The sequence below is a fragment of the Varanus komodoensis genome, unplaced genomic scaffold, assembly GCF_004798865.1.
Source record: "Varanus komodoensis strain SLA01 unplaced genomic scaffold, ASM479886v1 scaffold20_1, whole genome shotgun sequence".
NCBI lineage: Eukaryota > Metazoa > Chordata > Lepidosauria > Squamata > Varanidae > Varanus > Varanus komodoensis.
The window spans coordinates 12,928,217-12,946,413 of record NW_025335587.1 but is presented as its reverse complement, the minus strand read 5'-3'; the positions used below and the strand labels follow the sequence as shown (position 1 = coordinate 12,946,413).

At 48.1% G+C, this 18,197-nt stretch overlaps 1 protein-coding gene across 1 annotated transcript in view; it reads left to right on the top strand.

Moving 5' to 3' along the window:
* The window catches only part of MYBBP1A (MYB binding protein 1a), a 51,837-nt gene that overhangs the window by 14,384 nt on the left and 19,256 nt on the right, over window positions 1–18,197 (top strand). Inside the window, exons 14-23 of the mRNA XM_044430366.1 lie at window positions 72–168; window positions 1,483–1,637; window positions 3,057–3,149; window positions 4,710–4,874; window positions 7,034–7,198; window positions 8,964–9,121; window positions 10,405–10,539; window positions 11,769–11,892; window positions 13,538–13,669; window positions 14,299–14,367. Coding sequence (XP_044286301.1) covers window positions 72–168; window positions 1,483–1,637; window positions 3,057–3,149; window positions 4,710–4,874; window positions 7,034–7,198; window positions 8,964–9,121; window positions 10,405–10,539; window positions 11,769–11,892; window positions 13,538–13,669; window positions 14,299–14,367 — 1,293 coding nt within the window. The remainder of the gene's footprint in view (window positions 1–71; window positions 169–1,482; window positions 1,638–3,056; window positions 3,150–4,709; window positions 4,875–7,033; window positions 7,199–8,963; window positions 9,122–10,404; window positions 10,540–11,768; window positions 11,893–13,537; window positions 13,670–14,298; window positions 14,368–18,197) is intronic.

Sequence of the window (18,197 nt, the reverse complement as noted above, 5' to 3'; positions counted from 1 at the left end):
TTTGCCTTTGCCCTCCCATCCCGTGCCCCTCCCCACTGCCTGCCTTTCCTCCTCACCTCACCCATGACTAGTCACCTGCTGAGTGTGTGAACCTCCTCAACGACCTCCAGAATTGCACCAAGAGGGCCTTCGGCGAGAAACCCAAGAAGAAGCCAACGGCCACAGCTGGTGAGTCTCCATCCCAAACGGGATGGTGGGAAAGTCAGGGCAGCGTATCCAAGATGTCCAGCATCCTGGAGAGCCAGGCTAAGCAATGGAACTCCCTGCCACAAGGTGGCTGCCAACCAGGATGGCTTTAAGAGGGAACTAGAGGCTTCTTTCAGGAGGAGGCTATCCGTGGCTACTATTCTAAATCTTTTTTAGACCGTCCCTTACAGAAGTCTTGGGATGGATGAACAATGCAGCAATGTAAAATAAAACTCAGCGTCCTGGAAACGGTTAGGAGGACTTTTCTGAGTGCCGGGTGTCGCACAGGCGAGCTGCTGGGGAACATGGGGAGGAAAAGAATTACATTACGTTCCTGCCCTCTTTGTGGCCTTCCCACTGGTGCAACTGGTTGGCCACTGCGGGATCCCTTTCCGATCCAGCATGCCTCTTTTTTTTTTTAAAGCAAGTTTTATTTTTATTTTTCTACCAACTAACAAAAAGAAACTAAAAAACATCAGTCATCAGAAACATCAGACCTACTGGGTCAGCCCCCCACAGGTTTTTTTTTTATAGCAATCTGTAAACATATTTAGATCTATGCATAGTCCCGTTTCTCTAGCCAATAATAAAAAGAGTTCCAAGTTTGATAGAAGTCTGCGTCCTCTTTCTCCTTCAGAGACAAAGTCAATCTGTCCGTTTCGGCACAGTCCAAGATGTTTTTTAAAATCAGTTCATCCGTAGGTGGTTCTTCACTCCTCCAATGTTGGGCAAATGCAATCCTCGCCGCAGTAGTTATATGTAGAGTCAAATACATTGCTTGGTTATCAACACCATCAGATACAATGCCTAATAAGAAAACTTCAGGTTTAAATATTAAAGGTTTTTGTAACATTCCCTCATGCCATTTATGTATTTTAGCCCAATATTTTTTTGCCTTATCACAAGTCCACCACATATGATAAAAGGTACCCAGTTTATGTTCGCATTTCCAACATCCATTTGACATATTTGGAAACATCTTACCTAACCTATTTGGCGACAGATACCATCTATAAAACATGTTATACGGGTTTTCTTTATATGAGGTTGCCAGCCTGGCCCTTTTTTCATAGACTCATGGAATAGCAGAGTTGGAAGGGGCCATGCAGGCCACTGGGTCCAACCCCCTGGATCATAGAATCACAGAATAGTAGAGTTGGAGGGGGCCATGAAGGCCACTCGGTCCCCCCCCCCCCGCTGTCGCAGGACACCAAGTCACGCCATCCCGTTTGTTCCTGCCGCTGGGCTGGTTGCGCCACAAGCTCACATTCTGTCCGCTGTTTTTGCTCTGCGCAGGCGGCGAGGAAGAGCCTGACTGGGTGGAGGTGATCGTGGAAGTTCTCCTCTCTCTCCTGGCCCAGTCCAGCGGGCTGATCCGACGGGTTTGCAGGAGCGTGTTCGGACTCGTTTCGCAGCACATGACGAAGGGCGCCTTGCAGCTCATCTTGGACGTGAGTGGAGGCTGCTGAGCGAGACCCCCGTGAGGACGTGACCTGTCAGAAATCTTGCAAGGCCCCTTAGCTGATGAATGATTGAATCTGCATAAATTTGCATATGGATTCATCAGAGGAGAACATACTTTTGTTTAAATAAGGGATGGAAAGTAGGTCACAATCTCTTGGTGGTCTCTGGAAGAGTTGCAGAAGATCAGGGTTTCGTGATTTGCAGTGGTAGCAACAAAAATTCTTCTCTTGCTCCATAAAATTTGACTGTTGAGGTAGGAAAAGATTTGGAGGGAGATGTATTCCTGTGTGAATTTTTAGAGACATGAATGCTCAGATAAAGCTGGAAAATGTTGGGAAAACCCATCCTCCCTGATGTTTTGTCCGTCTTCTCCCGGCATTCCTGTCTCTGTCCTGGACTGGGCATGGCGCATCAGTATTTTCCCTGCTTTGCCAGCACTTTGCAACTGCCTCCAGTTGGTGCTCCTTGAGGTTTCTCGGAAAGAACAACATGGATCCCACCAGTTTGCAGTCCCGGTTTGGACAATAGCCCGGCTGTCAGAATGGACACACATTCGGAGAACGACGTTCCCCCGTGGAACGAGCGCGATCCGCAGGAAGCACGCACTTTCAGATAGCACCTTCAGGGAAGGTTTTAAAGCTGTTCTGATCACCGAGAAATATATGGAAAGTACAAGACATTGTAAGCAAGTGTAAAGTGTCACACGCTGGGGCAGAAAGCTCAACTTCCGGTATAAGCCGATGAGATCTGAGCTCAAAGAAGAGATTTTGGGGTTCTGGTGGGCCAATACTGTAAAACTGGTGGACTCCACGTTTGACGTAATGAGGAGGGTTGTGGTCCCCTGTGGTGAGCCAGATGTGGAACATGGGTACAGTTCTCACTACCGCACCTAAAAAGGAAATGGAGTGTTGGAAAACGGGCAGAGAAGGGCAGCCAAAATGATCGAGGCGTTAGAGAAACTCCACTGTGAGGAAGGGTTGAAACATCTGGAATAGTTTAGCGTGGGGAAAAGTCAAGCAATAAAGGAGTACAGAATTAAGCCTGGCATTTCTCACTCTCCCTCCTGACGCTAGAACGAAAAGGGCCCTTCCCACAAGGCAGATAGGTAGGAGGTTCAGGAGCAAAATTTGAAATCGGATTGGGCAAATGGATGGAGGCGGTGGCTGTCCAGGGCTACAGAGGCTGATGACTCAATCCTGCTTCTGGTATCAGGGACAATATGTCTTTAAATACCAGTTGCTGGGGAACATGGGTAGGAGTGTGCACTTGAGGCGCCTGCTGTCCTTTCCCGTGGGCTGGCCACCGTGTGAACCGAACGATGCAGCACATGGACCTTTGGTTTGATCCTCCTGGGCTCTTTTGTGCTCTTTTGTGTACTTATACGTATTTTTAAAATTCTCTCCAAGGTCCTGGACCCACGTCAAGACCAGGATGAGGAAGGTGCAGTTGTGGTGATGGAAGAAACACAAAAGAAGCACAAACCTTTGCCGAGAGAAGTGGTAAATCCTGTCCCACTCCTATGCTAATGCCAGAAACACCTCAGCTTGCTTTCCGGGGTGGATTTTGTAAACATGATTCATAAACCGAGTAAATGTGTGGAATGGCCATTTTTTAGCTGATCATCCCAGTTATTTTCTAATTCGAAAGATATTTATGTTACCTTTAAAGATATGTCTGTATTGCCTTTCTGGCTGAACCAAGCACCCAAAAAGGGTTTACAAAAAGAACTGGCAAAACAAAAAATCCCTCAGTTATGGAATTAAAACAGAGCATCAAAACCAGAAATGCAGAGTTAAAAACCTCCATTTCAAATTAAAAACCTCTAAAAACCAGGTAGAACTTTTAAAAAGTGTTTGTTGCATACCTAAATGTCACCAGGCTTGCATCCAGTCTAACCTTACTGAGAGGAATTCCATAATCAAGGAGCTACCACCGAGAAGACCCTGCCTGGTTTGCTTGGCAAGAAGGTCGTGTGGACAAATGTACCCCAAAGTAGTTCAGAGCTGCTTTAGGTTTTTGGTTTTCGTTTTCCTCTGAGGCAAAATCGCAGGGCCAACTGTGGTTTGTCTGTCCAGATATCACACATAACCATAGTTAATTTTCAGTGTGATACTGTTGGACACTTTGATTTTTTTAAAAACATTGCAAATATGACCCAAAGCAGGAGAAAGCACAGAAAGAGGAAGCACGTAATGTGAAAGCATATCTATTCGCACGCATGGTTGTCCAAGGCTTGCTTTCTCTTCTTCCTTCCAAATGGTGTTGCAAAGAAAACCTTTCTGCAGCAAGGCAGGGGTGTGTGTGTGAGCCTTCCTCATCTGAGGGCTGCAGACGCAGGATACTTCTCTGCCCAAAAGAAATTGGTCTGGCTTCTTCTTGGCACATTTGGTGGGAGGAACAGCTTTGAAATGATGAACCGTGTGTATCCCAGGCAGCCCGGAATAGAAGCAGATGCGTTTGATGAACAGCTACCAGATTGCCCTTGCAAGCCAAGAAAGGTCTTTCCCATCACCTGCTACCTGATCTCTTTTAATCTGGAGATGGTTAAACACCTCAGAGAGGCTCACCTGGCATCCCCCCCTTTTTATTTTCTGGGTCTCTTAACTATTTTAATGGTTTTAAATTTTATCTCTGACTATAGATTGTGGTTCTGCCTTTCATGTTAATATGGCTGGACATTGCCATGGTTTTATTTGTTAGGCTCTTGGATTTTAAAATGGTTATATTCGTGTTTTGTTGTATATTCCTGTTTTATCTGATTGGATAAGGGGGACCATCTTAGGATGCAAAATGGAAATCGAAGGCAGCACATGGCAGAAGCAGCGTGGGCAAAGGGCGGGTTAATTCCACTCGTGCCTAGCAAATGGCGGGTTAATTAATTGCATTTACAATTAAATGTACAATTTAATTAACCCATCATTTGCCATTATGTGCAAACCAGCTCAGTGATAAACAGTATGGAATCCTATCCCCAGCTTTTGCTTCAGCATCCTCCTCAGAAAGTTGGGGCCAAAGAAAGTCTGAGCAGAGGAAAACTGAATTTCCCCCCTTCTCAGCAGAGCACAGACAATGCCGGCGGCGAGAGCTCTTCTGGTGAAGACAGTTCTGACGAAAACGACAGCGAGAGCGAAACCCAGGAGACCGAGAGCGAAGCCGAGGAGGGCGAGGCGGACGAGCATTTCCGTGCCATGTTGAGGAACATTTTGCAAGCTGGGAACGCACTGGTAGGTCTTACAGATGCTCTCCGAGGCACAGAAAGGTTTGCTTTTGCTTTGTAAACCTTGGGGCTATGTCCTCCGCATGGGGGGAACTCAAATTCTGCATGGAAGAAGTGGAATTCTGTAACTTGGAAACACGTATTTACTCTCCTGTTGGCCATTAGTTTTCTGGAAACAGATGTCATTACTCCGTAAAACCGTCTGATGATCTGTCAATATATGTAAAAAAGGAAAAAGGAAACGTATGTTTCTCACACTTGTAATGCTATTAAACACAGGGAGTGATGTTACTTTTTTCCTGGGCTTATGCAATTAACACATTTTGATGACGCTGGCCTGGATTTTTTTTTAATCATCTGTCTCCGAAGGCCGCTGGCTGTGCAAAGTCCTGGTTTGCTTTTTCCTTCTTCCCCACCGTCCAGTAAAGGTGTGTTTTTGCTTCTGCAATCTGGGGGTTTCCCAAGCATGCAAACACCCGTTTCGTGTGTGTACAATCCTGTTTTGAACTACATAAGAACCAGCACTGTGTGATTTGAATTTAAAAATAAATCAGCGGGGACAGAGGCCTGCAGCTTGGGCCCCGTCTCCTCTGTCGCCAGCAGGGTCTCCTGCAGTGGGAATGACGACACGGACACATTCTAGAAGCTTTGCAGGGGGAGGCGAGGGAGGGTTTAGCTAAAGCATTCTCCTCCCGGCAAGCCCTTTCTCGTCTGCCCTTCCTCCAGACGGCTTCCCACAAGATATAAAAACGATAATCATAAAAGGAAACAACTGAAACCACATTTCTGCAAGCAGTTAAGCTGAGAAGCGACGCACGTGAGCAGAGCTGGCTGGAGCCGGGGGTCAGACTAGATGGCCCGGGAGGCCCCTTCTGACTCGCTCTGTTTCTGTGTTTCTATAAACCCAGCAGGGGCGAATGCCTGAGCAAATAAAAATGTCTCGGCCTGGGCCCAGAACGATGGCAATGGCACCATGTTCAGACACTGCTGTGGCAATGCGCTTGGCCCGGCGAGGCGATGGCACGGTTCCAGACGCACCAGCATGCCGCCCTTCCTGCGGGTTGACTGTCCCCCCTTCTCTGAGTCACTCGAAGCCTGTGGTATTTATAAGACGGCATGGATTCTGGAGAACCCGGACAAAGGTTCCCCCTGGTGGAGTCCATCCTCCGTCCATGGCTCCTGGTGGGGGAGGCATAATGCTCCAAGCGCTGTGGAGCTACTTGAGTCTAGCCACCATTTTGATTTCCCAGAAGGCTTTTTTATTTTATTTTATTTTTTTTTTATTTATATCCTGCCTTTTTCCTACAAAGGGCTCAAGGCAGCTTACATTATCTCTCCTCCTCCATCTTATCCCCACAACAACAACCCTGTGAGGTAGGTTGGGCTGAGAGACTGTGACTGGCCCAAAGTCACCCAGTTGGCTCCATGGCCGAGCGGGGACTCGAACCCAGATCCTCTGAGTCCCAGTCCCATGCTCTTAACCACTACACCACACTGGCTTTCTGTTGGGGGCATTGTGGGAACTTAGCAAGTCAAGTAAATTCAGCTGCTTGGCATTGGTTGGAGCAGCAGGGAAAGGTCTTTTTTTAAAAAAATAGTTTTGGAAGCAAAACTATTGAGGCTGTTCTCGCGTCGGGAGAACAACACGCTCCCTGTAGGAGAACGTCCTGCTAGGAAAAGTCAGGCAGAAGAAGAGGAGGACCAGTTCCATTGTGGGAACCCGCCTGGAGCGGGCCAGAGCCGAGCCGGGCCGTGAGAGGGCATTTGGAAGGGCATCGCAAGGCAGGAGTTACCTGGCAGCAGGCAACAATGACCACCGGGCTGCTCCTGGCCCTCGGCTTCCTTGGTGCTGCCCAAGGTTTTGAGGGCGCTTGTCAGTCACACAACCAACAAAGAACCACAAAAATCTTGGTGTGGCTTCCCAAAGCAGGGCTCGAGTCATGAGGTTATGCAACTTGTGTGTGTACGTGTGATTGCGGGCAGAGCCGAGGGAATGGCGTTGGCCTCGGACGCAAGGACTCTTCCCACAAAAACCCCTTCCTAAGCTGTAAACCAGCCCCAAAGCTCAACAGACTGGGTTCATTTTCTGGCCGAGGCTACTTCTGACTGCATTCTACTTTTCTAAAGAAAATTATTATTTTGACTGTTCTTTTTTTTTAATTCCAGGATGGAGACGACAGCGATGAGGATGCTGACGACGAGACCATGATGTCCCTCGACAAGAATCTCTCGGCCCTTTTTGCTGAGCAGCAGAAACGCATCCAGGCCAAGAAAGATGAGAAGGAGAAGCTGCGGAAGGAGAAGATCTTACGCCGCGATTTCAAAATAAAGGTGGGAGGAAAGCCTTTCCGACGAGAGGCCGTTGAGCCTTTTTGGTTTCCTGAATTGTAGCCCTTCACGTACACTTAAAATGTTTTTGGTTGATCACCTGTAGGTTGGTCTTCCCCAGCCCAATGTTCTCCAGATGGGTCAGAAGACCGGTCCTGCGATTCCCAGGCAGCATGGCCAATAGGATGATGAGATTTATAGTCCAGCCACTCTGGAAGGCCCTAGTGGGTGGAACACCAACCTAGAAGTAGCTTAAAACTCTAAAATAAAAGAAGCAATACCATAAAGCAGCGATAAAACCCCAATTATTGTTCAGGGGTTTGCACAACTCATTAGACCCGCTTTGTTCCTGGTGGGGAAGAGGGGCATATTTATTATTCTATCCCTATTTATCAACTTAATTTAAAATAGAACAGGATGGTAGTAGAATTGGAAGGGGCCCGTAAGGCCCTCAAGTCCAAGCCCTGCTCCACTTCCGCACGGGGTCACCCATCCGGTGGTGGGCCCAGGCCTTGCCAGCTTAGCAAAGGCGACACGACGTGCTATTCCGTGGGTAGCTATGCTGGCAGGCCTTGCAGCACTTCCATCCTTCCTATGTGGGTGGATCTCGGAAGAGATTCCAAGCCAGTGTAGGCTTATTCCAACCATCGCCTGCAGATGTCAGCAGAGGATTGTGCCAAAGCATTGGGTGGTCCGGTTCGGGACTGACTTGGCAGTTATTTGATAGGAAGAAACTGAACAACAGCTGTAGACCTGCCCTTCAGCCCAAAATGATAATTTCAAAGCAGCGTGTTTACCTTTTGAGTTGCGGAGAGAGGTGGGTGAATTGGGTGGATTGGGGCAGGAGAGAAGAAAAACTGGTAAGAGGAGGTCAGGGGAACTGCCTTCGGTCTGTGACGGTCTTAGGGTGCTGATCCAAGAAGCTTTCCGCAGACAAATTCATCTAGTTTGCGCCAAAGATCTTGAGCTGTTTCAGTGCAGAATGGACGCCGGTAAAGAGTATGGAGGTTTCTATGAGTACCCTTTGGGCCCGGAAAGCTCGGCGGTATTTTAGTATGCCATGCACAAACCGTGCAAGCGCATTAATCAGACCACTGGAGCTGCCATTTATGTTGATGTGCAGATCTTCGAAACAAGCTAGGATCAGCTCATGGTTTCCATCCTGGCTTGTTCCAAACCCTGGTTAAAGTTTGGCTGGCTGAAAAGAGGGAGTGGACACTCTGTGGCATCCCTGCGCACCTGATTTTAAGCTCACGGCTCAGAAATCATGGATGGCCCGAGATTATAAGCCTCAGGGTGGCTTTCAGTTGAATGCCGTGTCTCCGAGTCGCTTCTGATTGTGGTCTGAAATAGCAGAAAAATAAAAGCTTGTCCTGTTGGACGGCCTCTCCATCTCCACGTGACCTTGTAGCATGTAGGAAATCCCAGGTTCAGTCCCAGCATTTCCAGTTTACCTGGTTTTCTCCAGATGTTTTGGGACTTCAGCACCCATTGGCCCCATCCAGTCAAGCTGATGGTCAGGAATGCTGGGAGCCGTGGTGGGAAACTAGAAGGCACCAGGTTGGGAAAGCTTCCCTAGGTCATCCCTTCGTCCAGTTAAAAGGGACTCTGGTGGGAATGCTGGGTCCGTGGAAAAATGCTGCCAGTCAGAGCTGGCAACATTGGCCTGGGTGGAGTGAAGCAGCTTTACCTGAGATTTCTGCTCAGGCACCTCTTTCCAGTTCTGCTTCTCTCGGCGGCTAATGTCCTACATCTCTGTACCATCCAGGTGCTGGATTTGGTGGAGGTGTTTCTGACCAAGCGGGCAGACAGTCCTCTTGTCTTCAGCGTGATCGATCCGCTGCTCACCGTGATCGAGCAGAGCATGAGCTCGGAGTCCAACAAGCAGGAGCAAGATTACCTCCGGAAGACAGCGGCTATCTTCACGTGAGTCTCATAGGGAGGAGCTCTCGTTCTGGAGCTGGGAAAGGGAGTCAGCATAAACCAGCTCAGGTCCTGTTCCCCCTGGCAAAGATCAGAGAACCCACCTGGCAGCAGTTCCTCCTGGGCTGTAAGGTCTCCAGGGCAGGGAGGGGAGGATAGGCAGAGCATGCGCGGCGCGTGTTGGAACTGGGAGTCTGCTGCTAGGGACGAGTGCCAAGTCCTCCACCCAGGAGAAAGAAGCCAGGGGCATCGATAAAGATGGGGGATACGTGGGTCAGCCGAGCTGAAAAGGGAGAAGGTCTTGCAGTAGTTGTGGACGACAGGCTAAACACGAGCCAGCAGTGTGATGCAGCCGCCAAAAGGGCAAATGCTATTTTGGGATGCATTAACAGAAGTGTTACTTCCAAATCACGAGAAAGAGTAGTTCCTCTGTACCCCCCATTAGTCAGACGTCACCTGGAGTCCTGTGTCCAGTTCTGGGCACCAAGATTTAAGAAAGATGCAGGTAAATTAGAAAGGGTCCAGCGGAGGGCAACAAAAATGACCCAGGGTTTGGAAACACTGCCCTGCAAGGAGAGACTGAGGGAACTGGGCATGTTCAGCCTTGAGCAGAGAAGATGAGGGGGGGGGGCATGAGATCCCTCTAGAAAGGCCAAGATCTCTTCTTGCTGATGCCAAAGTGCACGACACGGAAGAATCCATTCAAGCTGCGACAACCAGATTCAGGCTGGACATCAGGAAAAGCTTCCCCATAATCAGAGCGATAGGACAGTGGGATCAGCTGCCTGGAGAGGTGGGGGGCTCTCCCACGCTGGAGGCATTCCAAAAGGAAACTGGGCAGCCACCTGAGTGGGATGGTGTAAACTGGTGTCCTGCAACAGCAGGGGGGTGGACCTGATGGCCTTCATGGCCCCTTCCAACTCTAATGTTTTATGATTCGCAGATTCAGTGCTTTGATGGCCCGTCAAGGCTGAATTGTGGCATAGGGGTTCACGAGCTGGACTGGGAGTGGAGGGATCTGGGTTCTAGTCCTCATTTGTCCATAAAGCTCGTTCAGTGACTCACTGGGTCCTCACTTGTCCCTGAAGCTCACTGGCAGTGATTCTCACTTAGCCTACCTTACAGGGCTGTTGTTACAAGGATAAACTGGGTAGGAGGTTTATGCAAACCATTCTGGGTTCCGTGCAGGATTAAAAGGAGGGATATCATAAAAATTAAGAATATTGTTTGTGGGGTTTCTTGGATTGCTGACTGCATCTTCTACGGTGTTGCTCTTGGGATTTCAGGAATAATTTATGCCGGTCCAAGCAGTATTGCAAAAATGTGGCCCCCATCCGGGAGGAACTGCACACCCAGCTGGAAGACCTGGTGAAGAGAGCTTGCAAGCAGAGCGATTCCTCAGTGGCCTTGTACTGCTTCAGGTGGGTGGATTGAACAGATCTAACAAATGCTTGTGCTGTGATTGTCTTCTCCTTTAGCACTGCAGTCAAAAAGTTGCCTGCGTTTCTCAGGGAAAAGCCTGGTGCCTTGAACTCTGAAGATTTTAGTTAAATACAAGCCCAGGTTTCTCAGTTTTAAAATAAACTAAAAACAGGTTTCTAGTCCTCATGGTTTTTACTCATTTATTCATTGTACTTCTATGCTGCACATAGCCCAAAGGACTCTCTGGTTGGTTTGCAAATTTAGAAAACATGTAAACAAGTGATAGCAATAATTGTATTTAAATCTTTCAATAGACAATAAAACCAGTACAAGAGCATCAGTGTTGTGAGTCGCCCTGAGGTGTTGTGAGCCGCCCTGAGGCTTTGGCGAATGAGGCAGCATAGAAGCTTGCTAAATTTAAAAAAAGAAAAAGAAAAAAATGCCCCACAGCAATGATGGTTAGGATTAACACATGACACATTAGCAATAACCATAAAGTTTATAGATAAATTTATCTATTAAAATATCTGGAAAAGAAACTCGAGGTAGTGCCAGGCATACCTCTTTGGGGAGCATGTTTCAGAAATGGGGTGGCAACACTGGGAAGGCCCTTCTCCTCATCACCACCCCCTATCTTTTGGGGAGGGTTCCCAGAAAAGGACTTAAGTGGATGATCTTAGGACTGGGGAGAAACAGAGGAGAGCCAGCATGGTGTTGTAGTTAAGAGCATGGGACTCAGACTCAGGCGATCCGGGTTCGAGTCCCCGCTCAGCCCTGGAGCCCACGGATGACTTTGGGCCAGTCACACTCTCAGCCCAGCCTACCTCACAGGGCTGTTGCAGTGGGGAGAAGATTGAGAGCAGGAGAATCACATAAGCCACTTTGTGTTTGTTGTAAGGAAAAAGCGGGATATACATCTATTAAATACTGAATATGGGACAAGGTGCTGCTTCATTTAACCTGACCCCAAGCCGTTTTAAGGGAACTTTGCCGGTAGCTCAGGAAGAAAATCGTGTGTGCTTCGGGCAGCGTTTGTCTTCAGCAGAGATCATGCCCAGTTATCTGTTTTCATTGTACTTTATTGTTCCCTACTGCTTTTTCATCTGTGCTTGGGGGAAATGCGTTTGTGGAAAATTAATACAACCATGTCAGTGAATAAATGGACGTGTGCGCCTTAATGCTGAAGGCCTCTTTGTGGCTGTCAGTGACGATTTCCCTGAACTTTCAGTGCGTCATTGTACCTTGTCCGAGTGCTGAAGGGAAATGCAGGAGCTGGTGACGCAGCTCCACACGATGCTCAACCGAAAAAGAAGCTCAAGAGCAGCAGAGGAAAAGACGGGACTGCTGCCCAGGTGAGGCGACCCTGCATCGTCCCGTCTGCTTGCCTCGTGCCAGAGAAAACAGGTGGTCTTCCACCGCTGGGACACCCCCCCTTGCGTCCTCCCATCTTATCCCCTTCTCCCAGTCGGAACCTAGCATGGAAATCCTCCAGAACAGCTTCCTGGGCCATCCCATAGTTTCCACCAGTCAGCCTAGCACGGAAGTCCTTGGCACAACTCCCTATCCCATCTGCCCCTTGGAGTCTTCCATCCAGGAGTCCCGGGCTCCTGTTACGAGTGGGACGCTGAGTCTTGTGTTTGGGAGGACAACAGGGAAAATACCTTGTTTTACTTTTCACATATTTCCAGGAAACAAAACGTGTTTTTATATGGACGTGCAGCAAATTCTTGCTGTAGTGAAACTGTTGAAGCATTTTAGATAGTCCTTGTCACTGAGAGTTGCTGTATTGTTAGGAGTGCTCAGCTGGGACTGAGGATACCCAGTTCTGATCCTTGCATGGCCGTTAAGTTCATTGAGTAACTCTGGGTTACTCTAAGCCTTGCCCACTTCACAGGGTTGTTGTTGGAAAAAATGGGGTGAGGAGAAGTGCAACCTTTACCACGAACTCCTAGGAGGAAAGGTGCCAGTTAAATATATACCCAAATAGCACTGATCCTTTCTAAATTAGGAGACACTAATTTAGTTAGCCTTTCTCAATAATATCAGGGCTTTTGGGGGAAATTCTTCACCAGAACGTTTCTGGGTGTCTGCTGGAAAGGACTTTTTTGGGGTAACAGCTGAACTGTGGCACTTTCCCTTTTACACATTTAGCATCTTTGTTATTAGCTTTAGGTACCCAGGAATGCCTGTCCTTGCTTTTTGTGCTTTTAGTGGCATTTAAAATTCTTTTGACCCCCTTCTCTGTGACTGTTGCTTTTATCTTGTTTGTGTATGATTTCTGTTTCTGCATGAAGTTGTTTTGATAGTGTATCTTCATGTGCATTAAACTGATTTGTTTGTAAGCTCTTTTAAGGGCACCTGAGGTAGAAAAGTAGGACATAAATCCCCTTACAATTGTAGGCTGTTTTAGACTTTTTAGTGTTTCTTTGATTTTATGATACTTTTATTGTACTTTGCTGTCTTGTTTTATGGATTGTTGTAAACGGCCCAGAGAACTTGGGCTATGGATTGGTATAGAAATGAGATAAATAAATAAATACAAAAATAAAACAAGACATTACTATAGAGAGCCCCGAAAGGGGCTTGCTCAGGCTTCTTCTCCCAACTCCCCAGTTTATCCTTGAAGCCATGAGATCTAGAACCTTGTGAAATAAAACTAACATTCTAAGGTAAACCCGGAGCTTGCACATTATGATAGACAATGCAGAAAAGCAACAGGGCTCATGTTGTCCTGCCTTGGATTATCTCCACATGTTTATTTATCAGATATCTAGATTTGGTGGGCGTGTCGTGAGTGGAGCTGGCTGGAGCCGGGGGTCAGACTAGATGGCCCGGGAGGCCCCTTCTGACTCGCGCTGTTTCTGTGTTTCTAGATTTAAGTTGTAAGGCTAAATGGTGTAGCATCTCGGACACACTTGTACTCAAAAACTGCTCGGCTGCCATGGTGAGGCTGTAACTCCACCAACTTCCCCTTATCCGTTCTTCTCACCCTCTCAGCCCCCTGCCGTTGGCAGCCTGGACCTGGAGCGAGTGACCGCTGCATACAGGGAGGCCTTGCACTTGTTTCTGACCAAGCGCAAGAGCCCCTTGACGGGATCCATGTTTCTCGACCTCTTTGAACGTCACCCGGTAGGTCAAGCGAGGCCCCGTGTCTTGCCTTCTTGGAGTTTGGGGGTTGTGCTTTAACTGTGCAGTTGTTTCCCTTCCACTGCATCTTCTCATAAGGGAAGGAGTATTTTGGTCCTGGAGCAAACATCTGTATGGAGGGAAATGCCGTTTGTCTCTCAGTTTAGCGCAGGCTTTGCTGCTCTGACGGCTGATTTGGGACGCCCAAAGAGCAGAGCACTTATTGATTGATGGCAGCATTGGACTGGAGAAGGACCTCTTGGACTGAACGGGTGCTCTGCCCGTCCCAGCTTCTTGTTTCCTGTATCAGCCAGTTGGGAAGTCCACCAACTGGAAGCAAAGGCCTCCTCCTGATCTTGCAAGACCAGATTTCACGGAGAACCATTTCATCCATCGTCCTTTAACACCACCTAAACTGGCAGCCATCTCTGCATCTTGTGGCAGGGAGTTCCATAAACCACACCCGAGTGTGAAGGCAGACTCCTTTTGGTCTGTTCTGCATCTCCGGCCTGATGCCTCCCCAATTTTGGTCCTGTCATCAAAGGAGAAGGACCTCCTGGTGCACATCAAGTGCATCGCTTCGGAACGAGAAAAAGTCTCTCTTACTCACCCAGCCTTTTCTTTTCTTCAAGGTCATTTGCAAGCAGCTCATTGATACGGTTCTAAAGTCCATCACAGAAGGGGCACGACAACACCAGCAGGTTAGTGCGAATGTGGGGAACCTGACGAGGAGAACCAAGAGTGGTGGAGTTGGTGGAAGCACGAACCTTTTCTCCATGCAGCTGAGCATATTATGCTGCCATTTTCTTACCTGTACCAAAAAGGTTCCTTCCCTTCCACTGGAGCACAAATGCCAGCTCCCCCTCCCCTCTCCACTCTAGCCATGGCTTAGTGGTACATCTCTGCTAGATCAAGGTCCTTCCCTGTAACCATGATCTGCAGGCAGCATTTGAAGCGAGTTTGCTCCTCTTGACTGACTTGGAGTACCCACTCCATTTCGCCCTGTGAAATTATGTTCTTTAACATGCTGTTAGGCTGTAGTTCCTGGAAGCCCTCTTGAGATCCATCTCAGAAATAGACAGGATAAAAGTCTTTTAAATCAATAATAAATGATTGCCCAAGGCCTGCACTCTCAACATTAACCATGATTAGCAAATGTAACGCTAAATCATGGTTGAGGCCGCATGGATGGGGTGATGGGAGCTGTGCCCAATGCCAGTTCCTTAACCGCGGTGGACAAGGCCCACCGCTGCTTTTCTGCGCATTTTCTGGGGTGCAGCATTCTCTTGCTCGGCCCGCCTCCATTTTGAAAAGCTGGCAGTATTTTTCTGCCTCTGTGGGCAGCCTTCTCTGGGGTCACAGATCTCTTGTACAGGAGAAGGACCCCACTTGTACAATTGGTGTGCAATCACTTCTTGGTGGGCACCCTCCCCGTGTGGACCCTTAGTACTTCTGCCAGGCTCACAGCTGTGGGAAAGCAGGCCGGAGGCTGGGGAACCGAGAGGTGGGAGAGCCCGTGTGGCGTCGTGGCGAAGAGCGTGCGACTGGGACTCAGGCGATCCGGGTTCGAGTCCCCGCTCAGCCATGGAGCCAGCTGGGTGACTCTGGGCCAGTCACAGGCTCTCAGCCCAACCTACCTCACAGGGTTGTTGTTGTGGGGAGAAGATGGAGGAGGAGAATGATGTCAGCTGCCTTGAGCCCTTTGTAGGAAAAAGGCAGGATAGAAATCGAATACATACATACATACATACATTAATTAATTAATCTGATGGACTCCCGAAGCAGGTTCCTCACAAATCCCTCATTGCCCCTTCCTAGTTGTTGTTGTTGTTGTTGTTGTTGTTGTTGTTGTTATTATTATTATAACATTTCTATGCCGCCCCTTGCCGAAACCTCGGGGCGGCTTACAACATGATAAAATACATTGAAATACAATAGTACATAATAAATTACCATTAAATATAAAAATACAAAAAATACATTGATTTACAAATACAAAATTAAAATTATCAGTATAAAATAAAAATATAGGAGGAGAAAGAGAAGGAAGAAGAAGTTGCCCAGGCCAGATCATATGTTTTAACAATTGAAATTATGTTTAAATAAAAAGGTCTTTACCTGGCGCCGAAAAACCAGTAACGACGGTGCCAGGCGGACCTCTTTGGGGAGTGAATTCCATAGGTTGGGCGCCACCGCAGAGAAAGCCCTCCTCCGGGTACTTACTCTCCTAATTTCTTTCATGGAGGGTTCCCGGAGAAGGGACTCTCCCGCAGATCTCAAAGGGCGGTCGGGCATATACGGACGTAAGCGCTCGTTCAGGTAGCCAGGACCCAAGCCGTTTAGGGCTTTGTAGGTCATAATCAACACCTTGAATTGGGCCCGGGCTTCAATGGGAAGCCAGTGAAGCTGACGGAGGACTGGAGTCATGTGAGCATAACGCCCCGTCCCCGCCAGCAACCTGGCAGCTCTATTTTGCACCAATTGAAGTGTTCGGACTGTCTTCAGGGGAAGCCCCACTTAAAGCGCGTTACAGAAGTCTAGGCGGGAAGTCACCAGCCCTTGGCGCCTCTCCTGGCATGGCAGCTATTTCTTCCCTCTCACAGTATGTAGCAAATAACTTCAAAGAAATAGTAGACCAGGAATTAACCCTTGAGAGACCTGCTAATGGTTTGCACTCGGTGGGCTGTACAGAGCTTTTTGCTGGTGTAATAGTTCTTAATCACTTCTGAGACAGAACATGCCTGGACAATGAACTGGTGCAAGGTGGTTTCTGGTGGATCCCCCCGCCCCCATTTCCCTGTGGGTCTTTTATCTTCCCACCCTTGTGAAGCATTGTCCGTCTGCCTCCAACTCTTCACCTTCCAAATTCCAGTCTGAGACATGCACGGACGGGGCTTAATTCCTCTCACACTCATTCCCCCCCCCCCCCCACACACCTAATTCAATTTGATTTTATTGCTGTGACAATTCCCCCCTCAGGGAAGTTGACCTTCAAAATGGCTTCCTTGAATCATTTATGTTTGGGCGAAGAGGAGGTGTTGTTATTTCCGAGCACGTTTGTCGGACGGAAAGAAGTGAGGCTTGTTTGTTTCTTTATTTTCCTGATTGAAATCGAATAGAACCTTGTATAACTTGCTGAGAAATTCTGTATATATCCACCCAAAAGGAAGTGCCACTGAGTTAAACAGAGCCTACCAGAATCTCCCGAAACTCAACAAACAGCGGCCCAGCAGTTCCGTTTTAGGGCCTCATAGTTCCTCTCCATCGACTTCTTCCAGGGATATACAGGCGATGCACACACAGACCTGGTTTGGATGACCCAGCAGCCATGGTTTGCTCCCACAGGTGGGTGTTCGTGCCATCCAGACTGGGCCCCTTCCCCAAATGTAACCAGTTTTTTCCAAACCAGCCTCGCTGTGGTGGTGCCCACACCATTCAGACAGGTGACAAAGGCGGAGCGTCGCAAACAGCCAAAGAAACAACCAGCATTAAAAGAATGGCCATTAGGCGTAATTTGAAATTATCATCATCATTCTTAGAATCACAAAATCATAGAATAGAAGAGCTGGAAGGGGCCAAGAAGGCCATCGAGTCCAACTCCCTGCTGATGCAGGACACCAGTTTACACCATCCCACTCAGGTGGTTGCCCAGTTTCTTTTAGGGTGTCTCCAGCGTGGGAGAGCCCCCCACCTCTCCAGGCATCTGGTTCCACTGTTGCATTGCTCTGACAGTGAGGAAGCTTTTCCTGATGTCCAGCCTGAATCTGGGTTGTCGCAACTTGATTCTTCCGTGTCCTGTACTCTGGCATCAGGAAGAAGAGATCTTGACCTTCCTCTTTGAAGTACTTGCCGAGGGATCTCATGTCCCTCCTCCTCTTCTCAAGGCTGAACATGCTCAGTTCCCTCAGTTTCTCCTCGCAGGGCAGTGTTTCCAAACCCTGGATCATTTTTGCTGCCCTCCGCTGGACCCTTTCTAATTTGCCTGCATCTTTCTTAAATCTTGGTGCCCAGAACTGAACACAGGACTCCTGGTGACGTCTGACTAATGGGGCTATAGAGGAACTACTCTTTCTCGTGATTTGGAAGTAACACTTCTGTTAATGCATCCCAAAACAGCATTTGCCCTTTTGGCAGCTGCATTACATTGTTGGCTCATTTTTAGCCTATTGTCCACAATTACTCTGAGATCTTTTCTTGTTCAGTTCTGCTGAGCCACGTATTCCCCATCTTGTATCGATGCCTTTGGTTTCTTTTTTCTAGGTGGAGGACTTGACACTTGTCCTTACTGAATCTCATCCCGTTGCTTTCCAGTGTTCAAATTTATCAAGATCACCCTGAATCTTCATTCTGTCTTCTGGGGTGTTTGCCATTCCACCCAGTTTTATATCATCTGCACATTTGATTATCTTTCCATGTACTTCCTCATCTAAATCATTCATAAGCGCACTGGACCCAGGACTGAACCCCGTGGCACTCGTCTTATTAATTTCATATCTGTTCCTAACCATGGCCAAAGCTCTCTCTTGAAACT